At 45.4% G+C, this 26904-nt stretch overlaps 2 protein-coding genes across 3 annotated transcripts in view; one reads left to right on the top strand and one right to left on the bottom strand.

Moving 5' to 3' along the window:
- KCNH1 (potassium voltage-gated channel subfamily H member 1) overlaps window positions 1-26904 on the top strand; it is a 214055-nt gene that overhangs the window by 75677 nt on the left and 111474 nt on the right. The window lies entirely within an intron of this gene.
- Window positions 1975-26904, bottom strand: part of HHAT (hedgehog acyltransferase) — a 346637-nt gene continuing 321707 nt past the window's right edge. Inside the window, exon 12 of the mRNA XM_075267136.1 lies at window positions 1975-2039. Within this exon, the coding sequence (XP_075123237.1) occupies window positions 2026-2039 (14 nt within the window). The 3' untranslated portion in view covers window positions 1975-2025. The remainder of the gene's footprint in view (window positions 2040-26904) is intronic.

Below are 26904 nucleotides of genomic sequence, written 5' to 3'. Positions count from 1 at the left end.
GTGAAATGCAAATTATAGTCTAATATTAAAGCCATTTGTCATATTGAGGCTCTTGCGCGGGGCTCATGAGATGGCATTCAGGGCGGTTTCTTCTCTGATGGAAATCTTTCCATACTTTGGGGCGCTGGCAGGCTACAATTACAAGCTGATATGTAGGAAGACGTACATTATATTTAGCCAAGGCCAAGAGAATACGAAAAAGCCTGTAATAAAAGGAAATGTTCCATAATCTTCCAGACATTGTATAGCAACCACTAAACCAGTAATATAATAGCTAATAGAACAAAAAGGGGGCACATAATTATAGGATTATTATAAGGGGTCACCGCTTACCGTGTAGGAGAAAGCATATGAAACCCGTACTCAAGGATCTCCTGTGCGTGAAGGGCTCTGTATGTCAATAGTAGGGTTGAGCCGATCTTGAGATTTCAGGATCGTTTTTAAAATCCAATTTCTGATCATTTTACATCCAATCCCGATCCCAATTCCAATCCTAATGCAAGTCAATGGGATTTTTTAATGATCGAAAATCGATCCTATTTACTACACAGCATGGAGTCCAATAAATTGAAGGCTTCAATTTTTGGACTCCAGGCTGTGCAGTGATTAAAAAATTTGCCGGCTACTTAGACCCCCATGGTGTCTGCTTACCTGCACAGAACCGCTGCCGCTTCCCCTTGCGGTGTGTACACAGCTTCCTGGAGCTCCAGGTCATTGTTCTCTGACCGTTTCTCTCCTCTCTCATTCAGACGCCAGCAGAGTGCAGTACGCGCCCCACCTCCCTAGTGAATCACTCACGTCTCCCCTCCCTGTACCCGCCCACACTCTCCTATGCCACAACAAGCCCCGCCTACTCCCAGCATCAGTAACACTAGCCTAGGGAGGCTGGGGCACGCACGGCACTCTGCCGACGTCTGAATGAGAGCGGAGAGGACAGAGAACAACTGCCTGTAGCTCCGGGGAGCGGCAGCGGTTCTGTGCAGGTAAGTTACAGTTAAGTTGCAGGTAAGGGTTGAGTGATCGGGATCAAAATTCTGTTCCTGATCTTTTTTAGGCGGGATCGGAACCCACTCGTGATTGTGAAATTTACTCGATCACCGATTGGCATCCAATTTTTTTCCGATCCCGATCGCTCAACCCTAGTCAATAGGCTTTAAGGGGTTGTGTAGTGAGGAGGAACGGGGCTCCGGACCCCCGTACAAGAGATTACAAGGTCTCAGTCGTGATCAGACATCATGTGGATAGTTATAGTTTTCTAGGTGAACAGTTATAATGGTGTTGATCATTGAAGGGCACATTTTTTCAAAAAGCACATTACGAGCAATGACCGAATTTTCATGGCCCAAGGCAGATCTGCAGAACTTGCGGCAGCCATTAAATATACTCATGACCGGCCCCTGCTTTTATAGCCTATATAAAAACAGATTGGAAAGGGAAAGAGCGAGAATAAAAATCTTCTGATCTATAGAGTCAATAAATTGGCAGGCCATGTACTAACAGCGAGCGAGTGCTGGGGCAATAAATTGTCCTAACAAGGGACGGGTTATTTTGCCGGAGGATCTTCGAGTACTGATCATTTATATATATAAAGAAATTTGCTAAATTATTGCAGAAGGAATAGAACACAAATTTATTTACATGAAAAGACGCTCAATATATTCAAGATTTATGTGATTTCCATTGGTGGCAGATGTCTAGACGCGTTTCAGCATCTCCCAGGACATGGACTCCACTATTTAAGTGATGTGTTATCTTGGGTTCTTCAGATTCTGTGGTTGGGGTGGTGGAGATATGCTTGGTTTCCTTGGAGTATTTGATGTAGTCCCACAGAAAGAAGTTACAGGTTGTTAGGTCATGCCATCATGGAGATCACTGCACCATTGGTTGAATTGTTGTTTCTGGCAAAGTCAATCCAACGTTCTTGTAGAGCATTCAGGTATCATAAAAATGGAGAAGAGTAGGTTAACCTTCCTTCAAGGTGGCATAAGCCGTTCCTTTAACTTGTGCAGGAGTCTGTAATCGTAGTCAGTGACCGTATCCTTGGCAAAAAAAAGAAGGGACCATGAGACTTTGTACCTGCTCAGTGCACAGAACATGTTAACTTTGGCCCCAAATTCTAACATTCAGTGAATTCCTGTCCTTTGATCCGCCCTGCAAGGTAATGAAAAAGTCACAACGTTTTGGTTCTTGTCTTCAACTCCTGAAGAAGATCTAATCTGTATGACTTACAACGTACATGTATCTATGCAATATACAAAACAGGTAATAGGCCCCTCACTTACCATGTGTTACCTGTAATACTGCTGTCTTTCTATGTTGTAGAAACCTTGGCGCCCCGATTCTCTAGGTCTTAGTAGTATTTGCTATCTCAGCATCCTCTATAGCTACACCCCTAGTAAAACCTGTAGGACTTTCTAGGTCCATATTCGTACACAGCGCAAAAGCTGTTCATTGCTTCTTCCGAAATCATTGGGTGGCTAGGACTTTTCCCATGACATGAACACTCGGTTTCCAAGTGCTTCACCCAATGCAGATCCAATATGGAGCATATTTACTGAATTTATTCTGGTAGAATCACAATTACATCTCAGGCATTAGAAACCTCAGAAACTTACTTCTGGTGACATATGAAAGAGGAGACTTGACACTAAGTTTGCAGATCTACCTGTCTACAGAAATCACAAGTTGAAAATCTAGTCAGGATTGGAATATTAATTTGCAGTTTTAGTTCCATATGAAAGAGGAGAATCTCATCTTTCATACGAAACAAGGACCCAGTTTCTACATTTTTAAGAATGCATGAGACATAACTGTATGAAGTGACCCTCCCGCACTATTTCTCCAATTTTTTGACCCATCCATATCACACAAACCCAATATGTCCCTAATAATGTTTCAAAATAAATGGTGACCTATTGAGTGAGAGAGTCGATAATACATTGTCAGTAATGCACAGGTAAATTCAAAAATTGAGAATTTTTGGATACAAAAATATTGTCAATTTTTTATTCCAAAAGGTAAAATGTTCTTTAGTCAATAGGACGGGGATGTCTGGTTATTACATGGTTAAAGTCGGATTGGGGCCGTGATTGACCCCCGCGGTGCTTCTGTGATTACATGCTGTACTTTTTTCTGTCTGTTTTTGTCCAAGGTCAAATCCTTTTGTTTGCAGTCATTCCAATCAAGGGAATCTGAACGCGGCGCTTTATGTAATGTACGCTAGGACGTGTGTTATTCTTGTGTAACCTGGTTAGTGGTTAGGATTATTATTGCTATGATTAATTATTACTAGTAATAGTTTATACAGTTGACCCAGAGGTGACACATACTTGCCAAAACTTCCAAAAAGTTCAGGAGATTCCCAAAAGAAGGGAGGTCTCCTGGACTCCAGAGGAGAAGGCAGAACTTTTGGGCGCCATGGGTTTAAATAAAATTTCACCTCTCTCCATTCCTATAGAAAGAGGTGAGTACTGTACATTGGATCTGGGGTCTGTAAAAAGATGGGTCTCGTCTGGGGTGCATAGGCAGGTCTGGTCTTGGGATTGCAGAAAGTAGGAGGACTAGTCTAGGTTATGTCTATGGGTCTGGTCTGGGGTCTGTATAAATGGGGGACTGGTAACGAGTATTTATGAAGGGTTTACGGTCTATATTAAAGGGGTTCTATCAGCAAAATCATGCTGATAGAGCCCCACATATGCGTGAATAGCCTTTAAAAAGGCTATTCAGGCATTGCTAATGTTAGAGCTAATGATAGAGCCCCTTTAAGGGCCAGTCTGTATAAGTATAGAGGTCAGTGGACTGTATTCAGGGGGTGGTCAAGAGTCTGTATATAGTTTGTGGTCTAGTCTATCTCTTTAGGGTTGAGGTCTTTATTTGATAAGGGTGGGGGTTTGTTGTGTGGCTTGTATTCATTTTAGGTTCTGCAAAAGGCAAAAAAGTTTCCTACACGCACCAACTCTTGAGAATCTCCATGATGTTTGTTCACTAAATTTTGCATATATAAACTTGAAGGTCTTGGGTCCCAATGGAGATTTTGTAATAAAGCCTAAGATACCCACCTACCATGTGCCATTTATATTATACACCCCACCCCTATAGATACATCCATAGATTAACTCCTGCCCTGCATCATTGTCTCATCTCCTTGGTCTCAGATTTCTAGAAATTCTGTCTTGACCTAAAAACCTGAGTAATCTGATACAAAGCCTTGCTAGCGATCTACTGCCTGAAAACACTGGGTAGCTGGTTTTTGTTCAGTTGGCCTAGGCATCTTAAAGCTGTTCTTTTTCACCAGAAAAAGTGTGACAAAAACAAACAAGTGGAGATTCGTCTTAGGCAAAGTAGAATGACTGCAGCGTTATACTCTGGTGTCTCTAGTATAATAGGTGGAGGCCCAAGGGAGGTAAAAAAAATGCAAAAACATTCATACTCAACTTCCTGTACCTCTTTTGGGGCTCTTCATGGACCTTGAGTGCTCTCCTAATGACGTCATGTGCCCAGGGTCACCACTGAGGCCTGTGATTGGGCCACCAGTGGTCACATGGAAACATTGAGGGTCATGATGTCACCAGGAGAAAATTGTATGCCGCTAGGAGGCCCAAAAGACGTAAGGGAAGGTGAGTATGAATGTTGTTTTGATTTTTACACCTCCCCTAGGCCTCCCCCCCTCCACCCGTTTCTCCAAAGAGGACATTTGCATACTGACAAAAACATCAATATCTAAGCAGCGGAGCCAACAATTCACAACAGGAAACACCAATTGATTCAGGTAACCCTAACCTATCTATCTGCAGGGCTGGGGTGATATGCTGGTTCTGGTGACAGTAACCTATCTATCTGCAGGACTGGGGTGATATGCTGGGTCTGGTGACACTAACCTATCTATCTGCAGGGCTGGGGTGATATGCTGGGTCTGGTGACAGTAACCTATCTATCTGCAGGGCTGGGGTGATATGCTGGGTCTGGTGACTGTAACCTATCTATCTGCAGGGCTGGGGTGATATGCTGGTTCTGGTGACAGTAACCTATCTATCTGCAGGACTGGGGTGATATGCTGGGTCTGGTGACACTAACCTATCTATCTGCAGGGCTGGGGTGATATGCTGGTTCTGGTGACAGTAACCTATCTATCTGCAGGACTGGGGTGATATGCTGGGTCTGGTGACACTAACCTATCTATCTGCAGGGCTGGGGTGATATACTCGTTCTGGTGACAGTAACCTATCTATCTGCAGGACTGGGGTGATATGCTGGTTCTGGTGACACTAACCTATCTATCTGCAGGGCTGGGGTGATATGCTGGTTCTGGTGACACTAACCTATCTATCTGCAGGACTGGGGTGATATGCTGGGTCTGGTGACACTAACCTATCTATCTGCAGGGCTGGGGTGATATGCTGGGTCTGGTGACAGTAACCTATCTATCTGCAGGGCTGGGGTGATATGCTGGGTCTGGTGACACTAACCTATCTATCTGCAGGGTGGGGGCGATATGCTGGTTCTGGTGACACTAACCTATCTATCTGCAGGGCTGGGGTGATATGCTGGGTCTGGTGACACTAACCTATCTATCTGCAGGGTGGGGGCGATATGCTGGGCCGGGTGACACTAACCTATCTATCTGCAGGGCTGGGGTGATATGCTGGTTCTGGTGACAGTAACCTATCTATCTGCAGGGCTGGGGTGATATAATGGTTCTGGTGACACTAACCTATCTATCTGCAGGGCAGGGGTGATATGCTGGTTCTGGTGACAGTAACCTATCTATCTGCAGGGCTGGGGTGATATGCTGGTTCTGGGGACAGTAACCTATCTATCTGCAGGGCTGGGGTAATATGCTAAGTATGGTAGTGCAGGGTGGAAGGGGTTATTGTGTCTTACAATATAATGGTGTATGTATTGCGCCTTGTTATAACCGGCTGTGTATTCAGCGCTGGGCAAACAGTCTAGAATAAACAATTTTATCTAAATGTTCTTGCCCATCATAATCTGTAAGTACAGTGCAATAAAATAATGAGTGATCCCACTCTCCGGCTCCCATGGTTGTGCAGCATTGTCTGCCGTAATGAGCAGTAAATAGGAGCTAATTACTGATGGTAATGCAACAATTAACTGCGCTGAAATTAATGGCGCACACCAATTCCGAGGATCTGTTGTGGCTGGATATGTGAGTAAACACATCAGGCACAGACCTCAAAGTCTTCTGTGGGTGGGAGTCTGCAGATTCTTCTGTACGTGGGCTGTGGGCGATGGATCTGATTACATTTCCTGAAATTAAAAGTGGAATTTACTAAGAAAACTGATGAAACCGCACTTGGTTAACGCACGGAAAGTGTCCTTGTTTCATCACCATTTGGTGGAGTGGAGGCGCTAAAGGGTTGAAAAGTCATTCATTCCTGTAAAATTTCAAGGGTATACAAGTTGAAATGCAATACTAATTTGACTACCAAATGGACGCCTCTTTTGGACATACAGTACTGTGCAAAAGTTTTAGACAAAATGCTGCAACGTGAGAGTGTTTTCAAAAATACAAGGGTTAATAGTTTATTTTTGTCAAATGCAAACCCCATCAAAATTTGGTGTGACCTTTGCCCTTTGGAGGAGGAGTCCTGGAAGTGATGATACGGCCCCCACAGATATAGCCCTGATCTCATCATCATCCAGTCTGTCTGGGATGACATGAAGAGACAGACGGATTGGAGCAAGCAACATCCACAGAAGATCTGGGTTTTTTTCCTCAAGATGGCGGCAGGAACAACCTCCCTGCCCGGTTCTGCCAAAAACTGTCTGCAAGTACCGAGAAGAACGGATGGAAGGCAATGGGCAAAGGCCATATCAAAATCCATAGACAATAATAATAAGCTCGGGAGCTTTTACCGGAGCCTGAGCGCCAGGGGTGAACCTGCCCTTTTTGCCACCCGAGGCGGACGACAGAAAGCTGTTCCCCCCCCCCCCGGGAGGAAGGGGCGGAGCTGAGGGGGGCATGGCGGAGCGAAGAGAAGGGGCGGGGCTTAGCTGCGTTCACAGGCAGAGAGCAGGTAGGGAGAGGACCTGCTCTCTGCCTGAGCGTGAGGGGAGCGCTGCTCCAGTGGCCTCCCCAATCCACCGCTTAGGTAAGCAAAAATGCCGCCCTCCCTGGGGCCCTGGCATAGCGCCGCCTGAAGCGGTCGCTTCAGGTTGCCTCATGGGAGGTGCGGAGCTGCCCATGTTTAAAGTCGAAACATACACCGTAATAGTATGGAGGATTAGAGGGGGTCTAAAATACCTCCCAAACCAATAAAACATCCGAAACATACCTTTGTGGTGACTAACTGATAAAACAATGCAGAGATAATCATCTTTCTATAGGCAAATCATCTGGCAAGTGCACTGGGGGCGGGGCCTAACTTGCCAGATTGGTCTACAGACAGCCACAAGTGCTCTGGCTTTTCTATGGAACCACCGAGGAAATTGTAATCATGTGTCAGGGGTAGGTCATGCTGAGAGATGGGCGAACTGACTTGTACCGAGACGGATTCGACCTGAATATTTCGAATTCTAGAACTGAGAGTGTTGTACCCTATGGTTTAAGCCATTTTAAGGTGTGGTTCATACCTGAAACGAATCTTGGACCCGAGCCAACTGAACCCAACAAAATGAATCCTATATTTCAGTGTAGCTCCATCCAGACGTATACTGTAGGGCTCCGCCACCCCGGATCTGTAATGTTGATGTTTAGATTATTGCCCGAGTCCCCATTCTGTCACGCGCAGGCTTTCATGGCCTTGTATAGTTTTGCACTTGACAGGAAGACTTCCATAAATCTCGCTGCGCCTTTATTAGAACACATACATTTTTAATTGCTGAAATCTGGAGTAATGAAATTCAATTCTTCCGAGATGCTGATGGATTTTTTTACTTCCAACGCTGCAAACAACATGAGCGTTCGGCTGGATAAATATCAGCCATGTAGGTTTTACCTCCCACCTGTCTATGGATTAAGATAAAAATAAGGACTAGTAGGTAACAGACACTTAAGAAAGGTTTATGTGTAATTTTTAGTCAATTGATTCAGTACCTTCTATATTGTATATATGTACATGTTACAAGTCAGGCCCTGTTCACACTGCTGAGATCCATCACATAAACAACACCAATCGCACTCAGTGGATCTCATTGACTTATAAAGGAGTCTTGTCCTGGTTCTTAAAGGGATCCTATCATTAAAACTCATTTTTTTTGTCCCTAACACGTAGGAATAGCCTTAAGAAAGGTTATTCTTCTCCTACCTTTAGATGTCTTCTCCGCACCAACATAAATACGGGTTTTCTTTGGTATGCAAATGAGTTCTCTCGCAGCACTGGGGGTGGGCCCCAGCGCTCAAGCAGCACTGGGGGCATTCCCAATGCTGCGAGAGACCTCTCCAGCGCCGACTCCATCTTCTTCTGGAACGGCCTCTCTTCGCGTCTTCTTCCGGCGGTGGCTTCAAACTTCTAAGCCTCGGGCCTAGGGCAAAGCCGACTGCACATGCCCGCTGGCCACAAGAAAATGACCGCTTACACAGTATTGTAGGCGGCCATTTTCTTGTGTCCAGCAGGCATGTGCAGTCGGTTGCCCAAGGCCTAGAAGTTTGAAGCCAGCACTGGAAGAAGACGCAAAGAAAGGCCGTTCCAAAAGAAGATGGAAGCGGCGAAGGAGAGTTCTCTTGCAGCATTGGGGACGCCCCCAGTGCTGTTTGAGCACTGGGGTCCTCCTCCAGTGCTGCGAGATAACTCATTTGCATACCGACAAAAAACGGGATTTATACCGAATGGCAGCGCGGAGAAGACATCTAAAGGCAGGAGACGAATAGCCTTTCTTAAGGCTATTCCTACATGTTAGGGACAAAAAAATTCCATTTTAATGATAGGATCCCTTTAAATTGTAATTGAGGCTCTGAACTATGGGGTGAATTTGCTGGGACGTCCACTACCGGGCAGATTGTCCTATATTTTCCATTTGGGAATAATCTTTCTCACTGTAGAATGATGGACTTTGGAAATGGCTTTATAACCCTCCAGAGATTGATGGACAACAACATTTACTTCCCTAAGATCATTGCTAATATCTTTCCTCCTTGGCATTGTGATAACACACTCCTGAATCATCCAGTCCAGCAAACTGCCCAAACTTCTGCTTTTATAGAGGTGGTCTGGTCATACTTGTGGATTATCAAGGGTATTTAATCAGTATCACCTGGCTACATCTTCCCATTGAATTCATTTTTCACACCCCGCTTTTGCATTATAGTGTATAAATAAGGACATGGTGTAATTAGTTGTGTTGTTCATTTGAGGTTGTTTTTACCTAATTTTAAGACCTAAGGACCAGATCTTTTTTTTATAATGTCCTGATAGAATTCGAGAGGGTGGACTTTGTTTTCCCCATGATGGTATACATATGCTGAATATTGCAACGTTCCCAGAGATCCTGCGGGGGCAGGTGATAGAAGCCGTGATATCTGATAGTATTCCTAAATCCACAATATGGCACAGGTGTTTGGGGCCTCTTATTATAATGCAATCTAGATTCCTAGCAGATTAAATATGTCACTTCTAATATAAGCCCGCTCCTCTTCTTGTCCCCGTCACACATAGAGCGCTGCACTTGTTGGTGTGATTTAGGGTAAATATATTGCTGTCGTCTAAGCTTAGCCTGAGTTCGTGAGAGATCTAAAATTCACAGATGTTGTCACAACACTCATGGGCGATCTAAGAAGTACAGCGTTGGTGTATAGTGAACCATCAAGGTGGGATCGGCCCATCAGTACCAGAAGATCCTCCAGTAGACCAAGGAGAAGACCTTGCCAATATTATAAAGGCATCATTTAGGGTATAACTGAAAGTGGAGATTGTGTAGATCAGGGGTTTCCAAACTTTTTTTTCTCGTAGACCACTTTCAAAATTTCACTGTTCTCGGTGGACCCCCCGCTGCTACATTTCTACCATATTCCCAAAATTGGTCAAAAAATGTGAAGATATAACTATGGAAATTTGTGTCGCGGCTGAGACACTTGGGGTCCACCTGGACCACTTTGGGAATCATTGGTGTAGATTGATAGTAGGCCCTCAGAATAGTGTTTGGTGGCCAAATACCATCAATAGCTCTTAGACCATTGGTCCCAATTCCTGTCAGGTTTTGTGGTAAAGTTCCCACGCAGGGGTAGACAGAATCATTGTAAGGTCTTTCATGCATATTCTCCGGTCTCAAGGGATTCTTCGGGATTTAGGTAATACATATGTTACTGTATATCTTACACAGTGAGAGGCAGGAACGGCAAGGAAAGAGTGAGAGAATACAGGATTAGGATTGAACGATCGGGAAAGATAGGATCCCGATCGGCGATCAAGCGAATTTCACGATCGGGATCGGCTGGCAAATGATCGGATATCGGATTTTGAAATCTCAAGATCGACTCAACCCTACTGAATATATAATATACAATTATGCTTGAGCGATCGGGATCGGGAAAGATCGGATCCCGATTGTCGATCAAGCAAATTTCACAATCGGGATTGGGATTGGCTGGAAAATGATCCGAAATCGGATTTTAAAATCAATCCTGAATTCTCAAGATTGGCTCAACCCTAGACAGGATTTCAAAGAAAGGAGCCAAAATGTGTTAATAAAGTTTATTACAAATGTATTAATGACACAAATAATGCCAGAAATCAAAAGTTGTCCGAAAGTTTAGTTATACCTTCAGCAACCACCAACTGCCTTGTCCTGTGGTAAGAGTGTCGCCCCCGACTACATGGCCTCATGACTCCGGCCTTATGCCCTATTTTTACCTGGCCCTAAAATAGCTCCTCAGTGTATTCCATTTGCCAGGGATGTCAGGCTGAGTAGCTCATTAGAGCGGTGATCGGCAGGTACAGCACAAACAATGGCGGCGGCGCAATGTGGCGGTAACACTTCTACCCCTAGAAAGAGCCATTGTTTGTGCTGTAAAACGCTGTGACAGATTAATAGGCGCGCGCGGGCCGTTCCACTTCACAGTCCGATCACATTTACCCAGTGATTTCTTTTCTGTCCCTGCATCATAAATGATTGAAACTAAGTTTGTCATATTTTCTATTAAGCTCGCGTGGACTCTCTTAGGCGGACAAATATGAAGGAATAAAGATCCTGAGCTCTCCGTGCTGGGTAATATGATGATGGAGAAAGTAATGCGCTAAAGTGATTTCCCATAGGAGAGGACGTTTAACCCTTCACGTGCCCAATTCTCTGCACTGCCTCACATGGCTATTGATGATTATAGGATTTTTTTTTACATTGTACCTTTCTCTGCTGTTCTCTCTAGGGATACAGGTATAGGAATGAGAGGTACGGGTCGCAACCTGGACCTGAGACACCCGTCTGCCATATAAGAAGACACCACTGTCATCCCATGGTAGATGGCGGCCCTGATGCAGATATTGCTTTGAGGTCCAGAAACTTCTATGTGAACTAAGAGTATAAAGTGGGTCATGTACTGATATAACACACTGGCACAATTCTATGGCATGCACCCAGAGCACCATTTGGCATCCTGCCTGAAGGGGGCGCCACCATTGTCTTGTGACCTGAGACTTTATATTAGTCATACAGCAGTATTATTTAGACACTATATGGCGCTGATATTTCATTACTTTATGTATAAGCCGTTTAGTTGGTCACTGTGCCCTCGTATTATTTGAGTACTGTATGGCGGTATTAACTTAGGCATTGTGCGGCACTGTATTATTATTGTAGGGTATAGCGGTGCTACTGTATTGCATTGTTGTTAAATTAAAAATGGGCAAACAGTTTCATTCTGAGCCGGGTTCTACCTGAATATTCCTGATTGATGATGAGGACTTAGGCTACCCAGATCGGTGCAGGGTCCAGGTGCCAGACCCCCACCAATCTAATAATGGTGACATATCTCTCCCCTAGTGAAACTCTGTCACTGCAAACCATTACGTAGAAAAGAAGCCATGCTGCTCCCTTCTCAGGACTCTACATCCCTCTGCTCTTCTGATTCCAACACTCGTCACAATCTTTGCAACGTCCAGTACTGACAGATACACCAACCAACAGTACTGAACACTACATGGAATTCTGCCCACTCTCCAAATGGTGCCAAATCTTATTTTGAGCTCCTCTTTGTCCCCTACTATCAACCTGGTGGTGTAGCATGTTAGTGTCAGTACGTTCTGCTAACGCCATGCTTATCCTGGGCTTAGCCAGTCTATGACATCCCTCTTATACATGTAGTATGACCGTAGTCATCAATAACATGTCACTAAGGACTACTCTGTAGCCAGTGGAAAAGAAAGTAAATGGGCGTTCCAAAAAGAAGACAGAAGAGTCTTACTTCCGTAGACCAGGGAATGGTGGGGGGTTGAGCAAAGCTCAAAAACATTGGCCACCTTCAACAATGAGGCTCAGATATCCTCCAGGTGAATGGCCAAGTTTAGTCCTCAGATCTGTAAATATGTGAATGAAATTTTACCATTAAATTGCCCATTAATATATTTGGCTAGAACACGATAAAATACCTACCCGAAATTAGAAAAAAAAACTTGCCTAATATAATTGATTCTTGCCCAATCTGAGTCTCGCTTCCAAGAAGACGGTTTGAATGACAGCTAAAGAACTTAGTGTTCCAGCAGCGCGACACAGTAATAACGTGTATGTCAGACAAGCAGATCCGGAATTAAATCTCCATCAATGCTAAAACCGACATGGAACGTCTTGAAACATCTGCTCCCAAAAATCATATTACCGGGACTGGGAAGTGGCCAAAAGTAATCGTGACCAAGGTGGAGCATTTAAGGGGCACGGACGGCGTAAACTACACCGCAACGTACAGACTGTGTACAGTGGTGGGCCATTGCATTAGGAAATAGATTGTAGCACGTGATCCTTCCACCAGATACAAAAAGATTCTTATTGGACCATACCAATTAAATAATAAAAATGATTGTGATGGCTTCAGGTAGATTGGCCTCGAAGGGTAAGTTCAGAAGGGGTTTTTTGGTCCGGAATTCGACGCGGAGGCCGCCTCAGATTCTGGACCGCCGAATCGGTCGCGGAATCCGCCTAAAGAAAGGGCATGTCGCTTCTTGTTTCCACGAGCGGGAACAAACCGCTCATGGAACAAAGAAACGACCGTCTCCCATTGATTTCAATAGTAGACATTTTTTTGGTCAGGATCTTGATGTGGATTCTGCATCAAAATCCTGACTCAAGGGTAAGTTCACATGGTGGAATTTTTAAAAGCTTAAGGCCCCGTTCACAAGACAGAACCTGACACTGATATTGTAGTAAGTTCCATCCAGGGACGTAACTACTGGGGTAGAAGCGGTAACAGCTGCCAGAGGGCCCGGGACATTAGTGGCCCAGCGACAGCCGCTACCGCTGCATCTTTTTTTTTTTAATAGGCCGTTACTGGTTGGAGTTACTCCAGCCGGTAATGGGCCCTATTTACTTACTGATCCTGGCAGGGGCAGGGGATCGGTAAGTGACACCGCGGGCCCCACAAGCACTATTATACTCAGGGGTCTTTTCAGTATAATGATCTGAGGCCCAGGAGAGGTGAGGGAACATAAAAAACAGTGTTACTTACCTCTCCGGACTCCAGACAGGCTTTGGGCCTACTTCTATGACGTCCCTGACTGGTGTCAGAAATGTTAACCCCTGCACCACTGTGCTGTAAATTCCTTACAGTTTTCACTCCCTCTGCTTGCTGTCACTCCAGTAGATAAGAACCTGTCCTGGTCATGGACCTGTAAGTTCATCATCACATGACCAGGATAATGAAGGTCCTTATTGAACTCCCTCAAGCAGATATCGTGTAAGATATCAGTAACCGATACAGAAAGTATATAGTGGAATGGTACAAGTTTATTTGCTGACCATGGAATGTTCCGTCCTATAAGTGTATATATATATATATATATATATATATATATATATATATTTTACCCTTCTTCTGCTTGTCCAGACCTCCTCTGCCGTCTACGCTGCAATGTCTCTGCAGACCAGGATTCCTACGTCTGGATGTTTTCCTCGTGTCGGCGCTGTCTCGCTCGCACCTGAGCTGACATTTTGTTTTGACAACAGGCTGACATTGTTTGGCTGTTTTCCTCCTCTGTGCTTACTCTCTATAGACTCTCCCTGACATCGCTTAGCCCCGTCTCTCATTCTGCTGTGATATCCTTAAGCTTCTCTTCCATCCTCACGGTTTCTTTTAATGTCGTCCCATGGGCTTCTCCTGAGATGGTACTTGCCACCTCGGTATACGAGCTCGCTGTGTATGTTTTACATTAGAGATGTGTCTTATAGCAGCAAAAAACCCGACATAAATAAATCAGAACAGGTTGTCTACGCAAATGTAAGGAGGCAAAGCTATGACATGCAGAACCTGAGCAGGAATATATTATCTATGTAGACGGATGGACTGGGGTGTGCCAGGAATACCAGTATGGAGTTCTGCCTGGTTTTCGCCATTGGTTTAACCCCTGCGGCTAGAGCGGTTTCCAATCTTTGCATTGTGCGCTGTCATGTGATACACGGCAATAAATAACATGGTGCAAGTTCCAAATCCACAGCGGAAATCACTTTGCAATACATTTTTTCAAGGGTATGTGGATGAGATTTATTCCCATCCAGTTTAGCCATCAGAGATTCCACCGGCGGCTAACCCAGTGTGGACTTGCAAAGCCTTAAAGGGGATAAGCGTCTGATTGTTGGGAGACCAACCACTAGGACCCCCAATGATCAGGAGAATCAGTCCCCTGTGCGAATGGAGTGGAAGAGTTCATGTATGACTACCACTCCCTTCACTTTTGTGAGGCTGACCAAGTGGTGCACTCAGCTATCTCTATCGGTTGGGGCTTCCTGTTCTCATTATTTGCTAGGGGGTCCTATTAGACTCCCAATGATCAGATTATTGAAGGGAAAACCTCCTTAAGCTAATAGGCTCCTTAAGCTAATAGGATAATTTGCATATTGACAAAAACATCAATATCTACGCAACGGAGCCAACAGTTCACAAAGGGAAACACAATTTGACCCATCTATCTGCAGGGCTGGGGTGTTATGCTGGATCTGGTGACAGTAACCTATCTATCTGCAGGGCTGGGTGGATATGCTGGGGTCTGGTGACACTAACCTATCTATCTGCAGGGCTGGGGTGATATGCTGGTTCTGGTGACTGTAACCTATCTATCTGCAGGGCTGGGGTGATATGCTGGTTCTGGTGACAGTAACCTATCTATCTGCAGGGCTGGGTGGATATGCTGGGGTCTGGTGACAGTAACCTATCTATCTGCAGGGCTGGGGTGATATGCTGGTTCTGGTGACTGTAACCTATCTATCTGCAGGTTGGGGTGATATGCTGGGTCTGGTGACAGTAACCTATCTATCTGCAGGGCTGGGGTGATATGCTGGTTCTGGTGACACTAACCTATCTATCTGCAGGGCTGGGGTGATATGCTGGTTCTGGTGACACTAACCTATCTATCTGCAGGGCTGGGGTGATATGCTGGTTCTGGTGACTGTAACCTATCTATCTGCAGGGCTGGGGTGATATGCTGGGTCTGGTGACAGTAACCTATCTATCTGCAGGGCTGGGTGGATATGCTGGGGTCTGGTGACAGTAACCTATCTATCTGCAGGGCTGGGGTGATATGCTGGTTCTGGTGACTGTAACCTATCTATCTGCAGGTTGGGGTGATATGCTGGGTCTGGTGACAGTAACCTATCTATCTGCAGGGCTGGGGTGATATGCTGGTTCTGGTGACACTAACCTATCTATCTGCAGGGCTGGGGTGATATGCTGGTTCTGGTGACACTAACCTATCTATCTGCAGGGCTGGGGTGATATGCTGGTTCTGGTGACAGTAACCTATCTATCTGCAGGGCTGGGGTGATATGCTGGGTCTGGTGACAGTAACCTATCTATCTGCAGGGCTGGGGTGATATGCTGGGTCTGGTGACAGTAACCTATCTATCTGCAGGGCTGGGGTGATATGCTGGTTCTGGTGACACTAACCTATCTATCTGCAGGGCTGGGGTGATATGCTGGGTCTGGTGACAGTAACCTATCTATCTGCAGGGCTGGGGTGATATGCTGGGTCTGGTGACAGTAACCTATCTATCTGCAGGGCTGGGGTGATATGCTGGTTCTGGTGACACTAACCTATCTATCTGCAGGACTGGGGTGATATGCTGGTTCTGGTGACACTAACCTATCTATCTGCAGGGCTGGGGTGATATACTGGTTCTGGTGACACTAACCTATCTATCTGCAGGGCTGGGGTGATATGCTGGTTCTGGTGACTGTAACCTATCTATCTGCAGGGCTGGGGTGATATGCTGGTTCTGGTGACAGTAACCTATCTATCTGCAGGGCTGGGGTGATATGCTGGGTCTGGTGACAGTAACCTATCTATCTGCAGGGCTGGGGTGATATGCTGGTTCTGGTGACACTAACCTATCTATCTGCAGGGCTGGGGTGATATGCTGGGTCTGGTGACAGTAACCTATCTATCTGCAGGGCTGGGGTGATATGCTGGTTCTGGTGACAGTAACCTATCTATCTGCAGGTTGGGGTGATATGCTGGTTCTGGTGACACTAACCTATCTATCTGCAGGGCTGGGGTGATATGCTGGTTCTGGTGACACTAACCTATCTATCTGCAGGGCTGGGGTGATATGCTGGTTCTGGTGACACTAACCTATCTATCTGCAGGGCTGGGGTGATATGCTGGTTCTGGTGACAGTAACCTATCTATCTGCAGGTTGGGGTGATATGCTGGTTCTGGTGACACTAACCTATCTATCTGCAGGGCTGGGGTGATATGCTGGTTCTGGTGACACTAACCTATCTATCTGCAGGACTGGGGTGATATGCTGGTTCTGGTGACACTAACCTATCTATCTGCAGGGCTGGGGTGATATACTGGGTCCAGTGACACTAACCTATCTATCTGCAGGGCTGGGGTGATATGCTGGGTCTGGTGACACTAACCTATCTATCTGCAGGGCTGGGGTGATATGCTGGGTCTGGTGACACTAACCTATCTATCTGCAGGGCTGGGGTGATATGCTGGTTCTGGTGACAGTAACCTATCTATCTGCAGGACTGGGGTGATATGCTGGTTCTGGTGACAGTAACCTATCTATCTGCAGGGCTGGGGTGATATGCTGGTTCTGGTGACACTAACCTATCTATCTGCAGGGCTGGGGTGATATGCTGGGCTCTGGGCACAGACTCCCTTTACATGGGCACCTTTATGATCTCTACTTTTTGTTTCATAATTTCTGAGACTGCAGATTTGTCTAAATGTTCCTTTTTTTGTCCCAAGACAATGAGGCTTTGTACCTGACTACATGGTAATGCCAATGTTTAGCGCATGATGAATGAAGATTTATTACTGATACTCTGGTTAGGGTCTGTAACCTGTAGCGGGCGCCATCTGTTATTATATTCACTTATTGGCATGATGGTGTCTTTACTAATAATCAATAACCAATCAGACACCTAAGACTGAGAAGCCATCAGTAATGTGTCCGGAGTGAGCGCCGAGCCGGCCTGGAATCCATTACTGGTTAATATAAGATCTCTGTACATAACTTCACTCCGGATCGAAGGCAGATGATGAATGGGGGATTCTCTCCAGACAGTAGGATGCTGCTGACTCATATTCATCACTATAATGTGGAATCGAGACCCATAATTACATCAATTGATACTTTCCTTGTGCGCCTCGTAATGTTTAATAGCAATGGCAAGTGTATTATTATGCCATATATCATTAGAGGATTATGCTGCAGATATTTAAAAGGACAGTACTCTTTACCGGTTGGCCTGAATTTGCCAGGACCGTCACAAATCTTCAAGGACAATCCTGGCAAATTGGGCAAACTCTGCCAAGACGGGAAAGGCTTAGAGAAACCTGCCGAAATGTGGATATTCCCATTCACTGTACTTGGTAAAGAGCAAAGAGGTTGGGTTGCTTGAAAAGGGCGACGGGTATAAGACCCCCACTGATCTGTTAATGGCCTTAGGGTAGGTTGTCAATATCAAAATCCTGGAATACCCCTTTAAATGCTGTGATATTGTCAATTCAGATGTTGGTAACAATGAAACTATGGCTAGTAGAGATGAGTGAACACTGTTCGGATCAGCCGATCTGAACAGCACGCACCCATAGAAATGAATGGAAGCACCTGTGTCGCCGACTTTGCCGACGGCCGGCCGGCGTCACAGGTGCTTCCATTCATTTCTATGGGTGCGTGCTGTTCGGATCGGCTGATCCAAACAGTGTTCGCTCATCTCTAATGGCTAGCTCACCTTTCCTTTTAAGGGGGAAAATGAAGGTAACAATTCAATGGGCAACACATAAAGTACCTATTGAGAAATGGGTCAGTGGGCTCTACCAGCTTCACAACTAAAAGCTCAGGGGCCCGGTGAGCAACTTATCCACAGCCCATGCCATTAGAGATGAGCAAACACTATTTGAAACAGCTGTTTCGAATAGCACGCTCCTATAGAAATGAATGGACGTGGCACGCGGAGGGTTAAGCGGCCGACCGCCGTCAAAGTCTGCGTGCCGGCCGCTTCCATACATTTCTATGGGAGTGTGCTATTCGAAACGGCTGTTTCGAATAGTGTTCGCTCATCTCTACATGCCATCTGTACATATTTCCATTTCCCTTTCCTTCTCTATCTGGCCCCAGACCACCATGATGACTTGTTCACAATAGGTCTGTACACACCACAAGCTTCCCATCATTCCCACGCCCTGTTGGAGCCTTCCCACAATAATAATGAATCAACTGCATAGGCCCCCTGAAGATTCAGAGTGAAACACATGTTGGGGTCAGACCCTATAGTTGTTACGCACTTTGTGAAGTTTTTAGCCCCTTTGTTGGGTAACATATATTTACTTTTTTGGACTAATAAAGATGTTATTTGTATTTTAGTTGTGGCTATTAAAGGTGCACAGCCATCTTAAGAGTAGAGGAGGGTCCAGGGGCGTAACTTGAGGGGGTGCATCGGGGCCCAGGAGCCTTAGGAGGCCCATAAGTACTGGCATCAGTATTGAGATTGCAGCTTCCATCTGGCCCATAAGCCAAGGAGAACCACAGATTACCCCGACCACACTAAGGTGGATTAAACTCCTTAGCACCCGTGACCATCACTATCAAGAATTCACTGTAGGGATGAGGTAGGGGGCCCTGGACAAAATATTGCAACAGGGCCCACATGACTTTAGTTGCACCACTGGGAGGGTCCATTGGGTTCTGGATCCCTGCACTGCTGCCACTACTACCATAGTAGTTCCGACTAGGGTTGAGCCGATCTTGAGATTTCAGGATCGATTTTAAAATCCAATTTCCGATCATTTTCAAGTCGATCCCGATCGTGAAATTTGCTCGATCGCCGATCGCTCAACCCTAGTCAATGCTTCTCTATGGGAAAAGTCACTTTTAGGGTTGAGCTGATCTTGAGATTTCAAAATCCAATTCCTGATCATTTTCCAGCTGGTCCCAATTGTGAAATTTGCTCGATCGCCGATCAGGATCGGAACCCTAGTTCCGACTTATTCTGAGTTGATCCCCATCCATCAGTCCAAAAGTAGAATGTGTTGGGTCTCCGAATGTAGACCCTGATTATAAGAACTATCAGTATTAATATTAAGAATGATACTAACCTAGAATGACTCGCCTGTGCTTCCATTGCCCTGTTTTCTGGGTTACATTCTGGAGCTGTCTCTCATGTACGAGGCTTCTTGTATAATTTATTACTATGTGGGATGTTGCTTCACTGGGCAATTTTTAGTCTCCAGTAGCTTCGGTAAGTTTTAACCATTGAACGTTGCCTGCAGAGCGAGCGTCTCTCTGCCTCTAGGCCACTGCCTCGAATTACTGTCCTTGTCCCCTCCATACAAGACTCCTAATGTGACCAGGCAGAGAGATCTGTGTCAGGCATAACCCGATTAAACACATTTCCCTCATACCTGCCCATTCCGCTTTGCAGCAGATAACTAGAACGTCCTACAACATTGTGATGTCTTTGCATCCTCTGCAATTCGCTAAATGAGTCTTTGCGCTGGTGCTTAGAATTAACATGACAGAATATAGCAATAGTCAAATACACGGGATCATGTCTACCGTGACCAGGAAACATTGAGCTCTCGCAGTGACAGGCTCTGCCTGAAGAATTCCCATCCAAATAGAGGAAACAGACCCAAAAGCATCGCCGCGTCCTTATATAACTGGGCCAAAATGTGACAAAGGAAATAAAGCCCGAGGCTGACTCACAAGGACACACGCAAGAGTATAATGGCAGGCTGTCCTTCACGACAAGGCGCTTTACGTCAGCACAAAACCTACAGAGTTTGTGCAGCTAAGGCTCTGTTCTCATCTGTGCTAGGGATTCATATTGTTCTGCATTGTCATAGAAAAAGTGCAATGAAAGTCACGGAAGTGCTGGATCTGACACATCACGAAGCAGTGGTGTCCAAGGCAACCCATTAGTAGAGGCGTAACGTCAAGATCCTGGGCCCCAACACGAAATCTGGAATGGGACTCCCATTTACCTCTCCTATTTTGTGGCCCGTGCTTCCGCGGCTCCAATTCATTTAATGACATGGCTCGTGCATGGACGGCACACAGGGACAACCCCTCTACTTTTAATTCACGGCAGGCCGATTGCGGCATGGTCGTCTGCAACCGGCCTAATACTGGGGTCTTATTATGTCGTGGAGAGGTCTTTGGGCTCCCTGAGGTCCAATGGCTACCTCTGCACCTCCTATACCTACACCTCTGCCAATGGGATCTGTTACATTTGGTCATAGGGCCTGGCTTTATTTTTTATCAGACAAATCTAATTTTTGTGACATTTTTGAAAATTTTGACCATATGATGGCGCCTCCAATGCAAATGTAAACATTTGAAGACCATTAACAATGGAGAACCTGGAATATTGTTAAGAAGACACAGCTTAATAGACTTTGACTCTGCTGGAACTTCTTCCTTCTGGAGCAGATCTTTGCTTTCTGGCTTATCCTTATTTTACCTTTGCAGCCCCTTTAATTATTGATCGGACGTTCCTAGCATCTGCCATGTTCATACGTCCATTATATTCTCACTTCTATCATCAGTGCATACAATAACACGCCTGAGTGCGCCATTGTAGTCAGTGGCAAACCTGACAGCAGGTCTCCAAGCTGGAAGTTGTAAGATTTTTCCCAAGGTCCCAACATCCCCACTGATACAACATGCATGTCTTCTGATTGGAGAGAGTGGAGTAGATTTCTATCAGGCAACTCTGACAGTGGCTTATCATTTCCAAAAACAACAGGATTGGGTGTTATAATCTAACAAACTCAGCCCCCATACACTCCTATGATGTCATGACATTCCTTGTGCCCAATCATAGTCCTCAGCAGTGACCCCAGGAACATGACGTCACGAGGACAAGACATCACGAGGAGACCAAAATAAGGTGGGTATAAATGGTTTTTATTCTTCACACCTCCTTCGGGCCTCCACTTCTTATACTCTGAGGTTTGAAGAGACCCCACAGTATAATATTGTCACTTCTGGTTCGTACCAAACTAGTTCAATCTGAAATAAATCAGGGACCTGAGCCACCCAAACCCGAAACAAAACGAAACTTGGGAGCTTCGCCCATCTCTAGTGGTCACCACCCCACACCACCCCCTAACATACAGTTTGATAGGTCCCAATGTCTAGTAGAGAGAGGAGCAGGTATAAACCACAAGGCCGCCATTAGGGGAATGCATCAGGTTCTTCCATTTGGACAAAGGGCCTGACACCGAGTACCCCCTTCATTTATTTTATTTATTTCACCTGCCCTGGGCCTCCATCTATTATACTGAAGAGACCCCGTTGTATAATAATTTACTGCAATGCATGTCACGGCGGCCATTATAGTTCAACCGAGATGAATCCTCCATTGTTCAGTTTTGTTAAAAACAGAACAATTTGGAATATTTGGGTCAAACCCGGTTTGGAATGAAAAAACAAAAACACGTGTTCTGTCAGACATCGCCATAACCTGGGTGCACTCAATGACTCATTTGTGTGCAATATACCAGGCTTAAAGGGGTTGTCCCATAACAAGGATCCTGTCTATACTGCTAGTTTATGTGGATATAAGACTTTTCCTAAATACATTGGTTTATCAAAACTGCTTTGTTTGGCCGCTATCTTAATTTATTTACTTCATTGTTGACACCTGCCCTTGGGATTATCTGCTCATTTGTCAAGTGATGTAGCTGCCTGCTCTCAGGGGGGAGAGATCGGCTGACAAGCAATGGAGCTCCTCATATAGGGGAGGGGGGAGGCGAGAGCTCCGGGATTACTGTGCTGTCTATCTTCAGCTTTTCCACTTATCAGTCGGTTTAATTGAATTTGGCTGATAAGGGCTGAGATAAGGAGTCCATTACCTCTGTATGTAATGCAAGCTGACTCAAATCCAGCTCTGCTACATCAGTTTCCACATCAGCATCATACTGTGGATGATAGCAGATAGAGCAAGTGAAATCCCGCCCACCAATGTGCGAGAAATCCAGGAAGTGAAGAGAGTACAGAGCCTTCAGGCTAGAGAACAAGAGTTATGGGAATACTTCTTTAATAAAGACCCTGACTGGCAGAGGGAACGAGAGATGTATGAAGAGGCTTCTTCATAAATCCAGGTGCCCCGGCACCAGAATGGGAATCTACACCAGAAAATATAATGAATATGTCAGGCCAGTGTGTCCACGGCCCGGCCCCCTACTCCTATATTCGCACATTGAGGGGAATGGGGGTTGTTTTGCATGTTTGGGCCCAGAAAGGACCTTACGCCAAATATGTGATACAATATCATCCCTAAACGCCATATAACTAGCATAGAGGGACGGATAATTCTGCCGTATTGTCTTCACTTCGAGCCCCCTCCCATCCACCGACAGTTATAGCTTCCCCAGCACAGAGATCGCCATCACAGGACCTATAATGATACCAAAAGGCAAAAATAGTATGCACTTATACAAAGACAAGTGACCTTTACAAAAATGTGCACTTGACATTTGACAGGAGCTGCAGGTACAAATTATAACACAAATGGTTCTGTAGAAGTCGTCTTCGGCAGGTGTCACCAGACAATGACAGGGTTACTGTAGATGATCAGGGAAAAATCCAGGGAATAGAATAAATTCACAAAAACAACGCCTTCTGTCAGTAATGGAGATCTATCAGTTATTACGGAGGACATTGTATCCTGATGGGCAGTCGAAGAACGTTCACAGATTCAGGAGACTTCTTACTAAAGAGATTTATGGCATGGCATTAGGATATGTCTAGGGTTGAGCTGATCTTGAGATTTCAGGATTGATTTTAAAATCCGATTTCTGATCATTTTCCAGCCGATCCCGATCGTGAAATTTGCTCGATCGCCGATCGGAATCCGATCTTTTCTGATCCCGATCGCTCAACCCTAGTCAATGCTTCTCTATGGGAAAAGTCACTTTTAGGGTTGAGCTGATCTTGAGATAACCTCCGACCTCAATTTCGCTCAACCCTACATATGTCATTACCCCGTGGGTACATTAACCATTGGCCTAGAACATCACTTGGTTTGTACAATGTTCTCCTTAAAGGGGTGATGGCTGACACTGCTACTTAGGGCTTGTACAATGTATTGGGGCAATTTATTAAGACCGCCATTCTGTACGCCGAGCTTAATGAAGTCCGCAACTGGGCCAAGATGTGTCTGAATTATCAAGATGCTCCGGCCTCTTACTAATTCAGGTGCACCAGAATAGGAATCGACTCCAGTCAGGACCTGGCATAGATTATATACCTCACCCTAGTTATAGTAACTTTGTTGGACCGAGGTGTCCCTGTCCCGGTCCACCTTGGTCCTCCACTCCCCTCACTTTCTTAAAATTAACAAGAAGGGAGCAGAAAAAGCGACGTGGTGCATCTTTGGTGCCAATAGTAAATCCCCCCCCCCCCCCCCCCCGTTATTCTATCTAGACACCTATATGGGAGTATTATTTTATTACCGCATAGCAGTTTTTTAGGCATCATCCTGTGTACTATGTCACAGTATAACATATGGGGGGGGAGGGTCACACACTAATAACTAGCGTTGAGCGATCGGGATCGGAAAAGATTGGATTCCGATCGGCGATCGAGTAAATTTCACGATCACGATCGGAATTCGGATCCCGATCTTTTCCAGCGGGATCGAGGTTGGAGGTTATCTCATGATCGGCTCAACCCTAAAAGTGACTTTTCCCATAGAGAAGCATTGACTAGGGTTGAGTATCGGGATCGGAAAAGATCGGTTTCCGATCGGCGATTGAGCAAATGTCACGATCGGGATCGGCTGGAAAATGATCAGAAATCAGATTTTAAAATCGATCCTGAAATCTCAAGATCGGCTCAACCCTACTAATAAGCTAAACCTACAAAGGGCCATCAATGATTTACTCCGGTATTACTATATTACTGTGACACATACGTTACCGTCATATGGCGAAAAGACGCAGCCAAGTCTCCAGATGTACACAGTCTATTAAAATGAAGTGTACAGTATTACATGTCGGAGGAGTTTAATCAGTAAAGTAGCGTCTGCCGTCCTGCGGTGCGTCGCTACAGATGGCGGAGAAGGAATAAGTGTTTGTTTTAATCCTGGAGGAAGCGTCACGAAGCCTCAGTAAACTTTAATCTGAGCTCATTAATATGTTCCTGCTCCGACTCCAGTTCTGTCTGGTGGAGGAGAATTAACTGGAGAGCTAAAATACTCACAATACTAAGTAACCAATATTAGACGTCTTACCAAATATCTAAGCAAACGAACACAAGGGGGGGTCGCGCTCCGTGCACTGCCTCCTTATTCTCAATGCTTTATTCACTGACATTGGAAGGATTTCAGCCTGGGGAGAAGCTCCTGCCACCATTTAGGGGGAATTCACACGTAGTAAAGTGGAGCGCAATCTGGCACGTATACGCGTCAGCAGTTTGCGCGCTCAAAAGGATCCCATTGATTTCAATGGGAGTTACGAGCGTATACGCCATGTAATTTTGCGACCCCTGGGACCCTGCGCCTTTGTTCCACGGTGTGAATGGAGTGACCTCTATGGGATTTTTGGAGATACAGTAGCCGAGTACAGCACTTGACTATCTCCGGCAGTTTCTTGAAAACTCAACCTGCATTCCATTCACATGGGGGACAGGACCTCCATCCCCGCAAATCCGACATCTCCCATCCAGTCTCTTGGAGATAACTGGAGAACCACTTTAACATCGGAAAACGAGACCTATTTCTTTTTTTAATGTAGTTTGTGAGCCCCACATAGAGATCACAATGTACATGTTTTCCCTATCAGTATGTCTTTTTGGAACATGGGATGGAAATCCATGCAAACATGGGGAGAACATACAAACTCCTCGCACATGGTTTATTGCCCTTGCTGGGATTTGAACACCAGGACCCCAGTGCTGCAAGGCTGCAATGCTAACCACTGAGCCACCATGTGGCCCCTACCAAGACCCATTTCTTGTAGTGTTCCACCACTGTCCCTACCACTCTATTCACACAGGGGATTTAGAGACTCCTATTTTCATGATGGTGGGGGTCTCAGCCATTGTCCAGAGTTGGCATCTGCCTTATGTTGCAAATAGCGCCACTTATATCCATGGACTGGATTTGGTATTGCAGCTCATCCCATTTCACTTGTAGGTAGCAATACTAGACACAACCTATGGACAGATGGGACGTTTCTGTGTCCTTAAAAAACAGACCTTTTTCTATAGTATTGTCAAGCCCTTAAGGGCTAGTTCACACGTGGGCAAAGGGGAGGTTTTTGACAGCGGAATTCGCTTCAAAAACCTCTCCTTTAACATGGTGGTCTATGTAGACCACTAGCTTTTTTTTTCCTCCTAGCGTTTTCCGCCTGAAGAAGCGACATGACCTTTCTTCAGGCGGAAAACGCCTGAAGAATTGCATAGAAGTGAATGGGAGGCGAAAACCGCGCGGTAAAAAACCGCGCGGTTTTTTGCACACAAAACCGCGCGGTTTTTTGCAAAAAACCGCGCGGTTTTCGCCTGCAGTTTCTATAGCACATATAGGAAAAAAAAACCCTAGCGAAAACCGCTAGCGAAAACCGCGTCAAAAACCTCGTCAAAAACCGCGTGGAATGCAAAAAACAGCGTCAAAAAAACTCCTCGAGGTTTTTTACCTCGCACAAATAAGCTAGGCGGTTTTCACGTGTGAACTGACCCTTAAAGGGTAACTCATTAGAGAAATACTTTTGATACTACATAGCAATTACAATTGGGGGCTGCCAAGTGCAAAGAACCCCAGCGACTGAATCGAGGGGTCGGCGCGCTCTATGAAAGACTATAGCCAAGCCATATGGCTCCACTTGGATGGAATCAGTCTCTTCAGAGAGCTAAGCATTGGCAATCCCGTATATACCCTCCAGTATATACAGCTCTCCAAGAGGAACCAACAATGGGCACAAGTGCACCACCCTAGTCTCAGCACCAGAACCGGTGCCTATGTATGTCAATAGACATACTGTTTCTATAAATAATAGGCCAATATTATGCCACCACTTTGCGAGATGGGAATACTCCCTCAAATTAGACATTGGCCCCCCTACCTGCCGGGCCCCAGTGCCCAGGTTACACATACGGTATGTCCTCCCCTGTAGGAGACAAAGGAGACAACACACAAAGTAGATGAACTTGGTTAAATCTAGGGAGCGATGGCCTCCAAGCACCTGCTGAGAAAATAAATTAGACATAATTAGCTAATTAGGAGGCAAAGGAAGTTCATTTAGTTTCTGAAGAAATTTGCAAGTGCAGGTCGTCCTGATCCGAGTGGAT

This window comes from Leptodactylus fuscus, chromosome 3, assembly GCF_031893055.1.
Source record: "Leptodactylus fuscus isolate aLepFus1 chromosome 3, aLepFus1.hap2, whole genome shotgun sequence".
Classification (NCBI taxonomy): domain Eukaryota; kingdom Metazoa; phylum Chordata; class Amphibia; order Anura; family Leptodactylidae; genus Leptodactylus; species Leptodactylus fuscus.
This window is presented reverse-complemented; position numbering and strand designations above follow the sequence as displayed.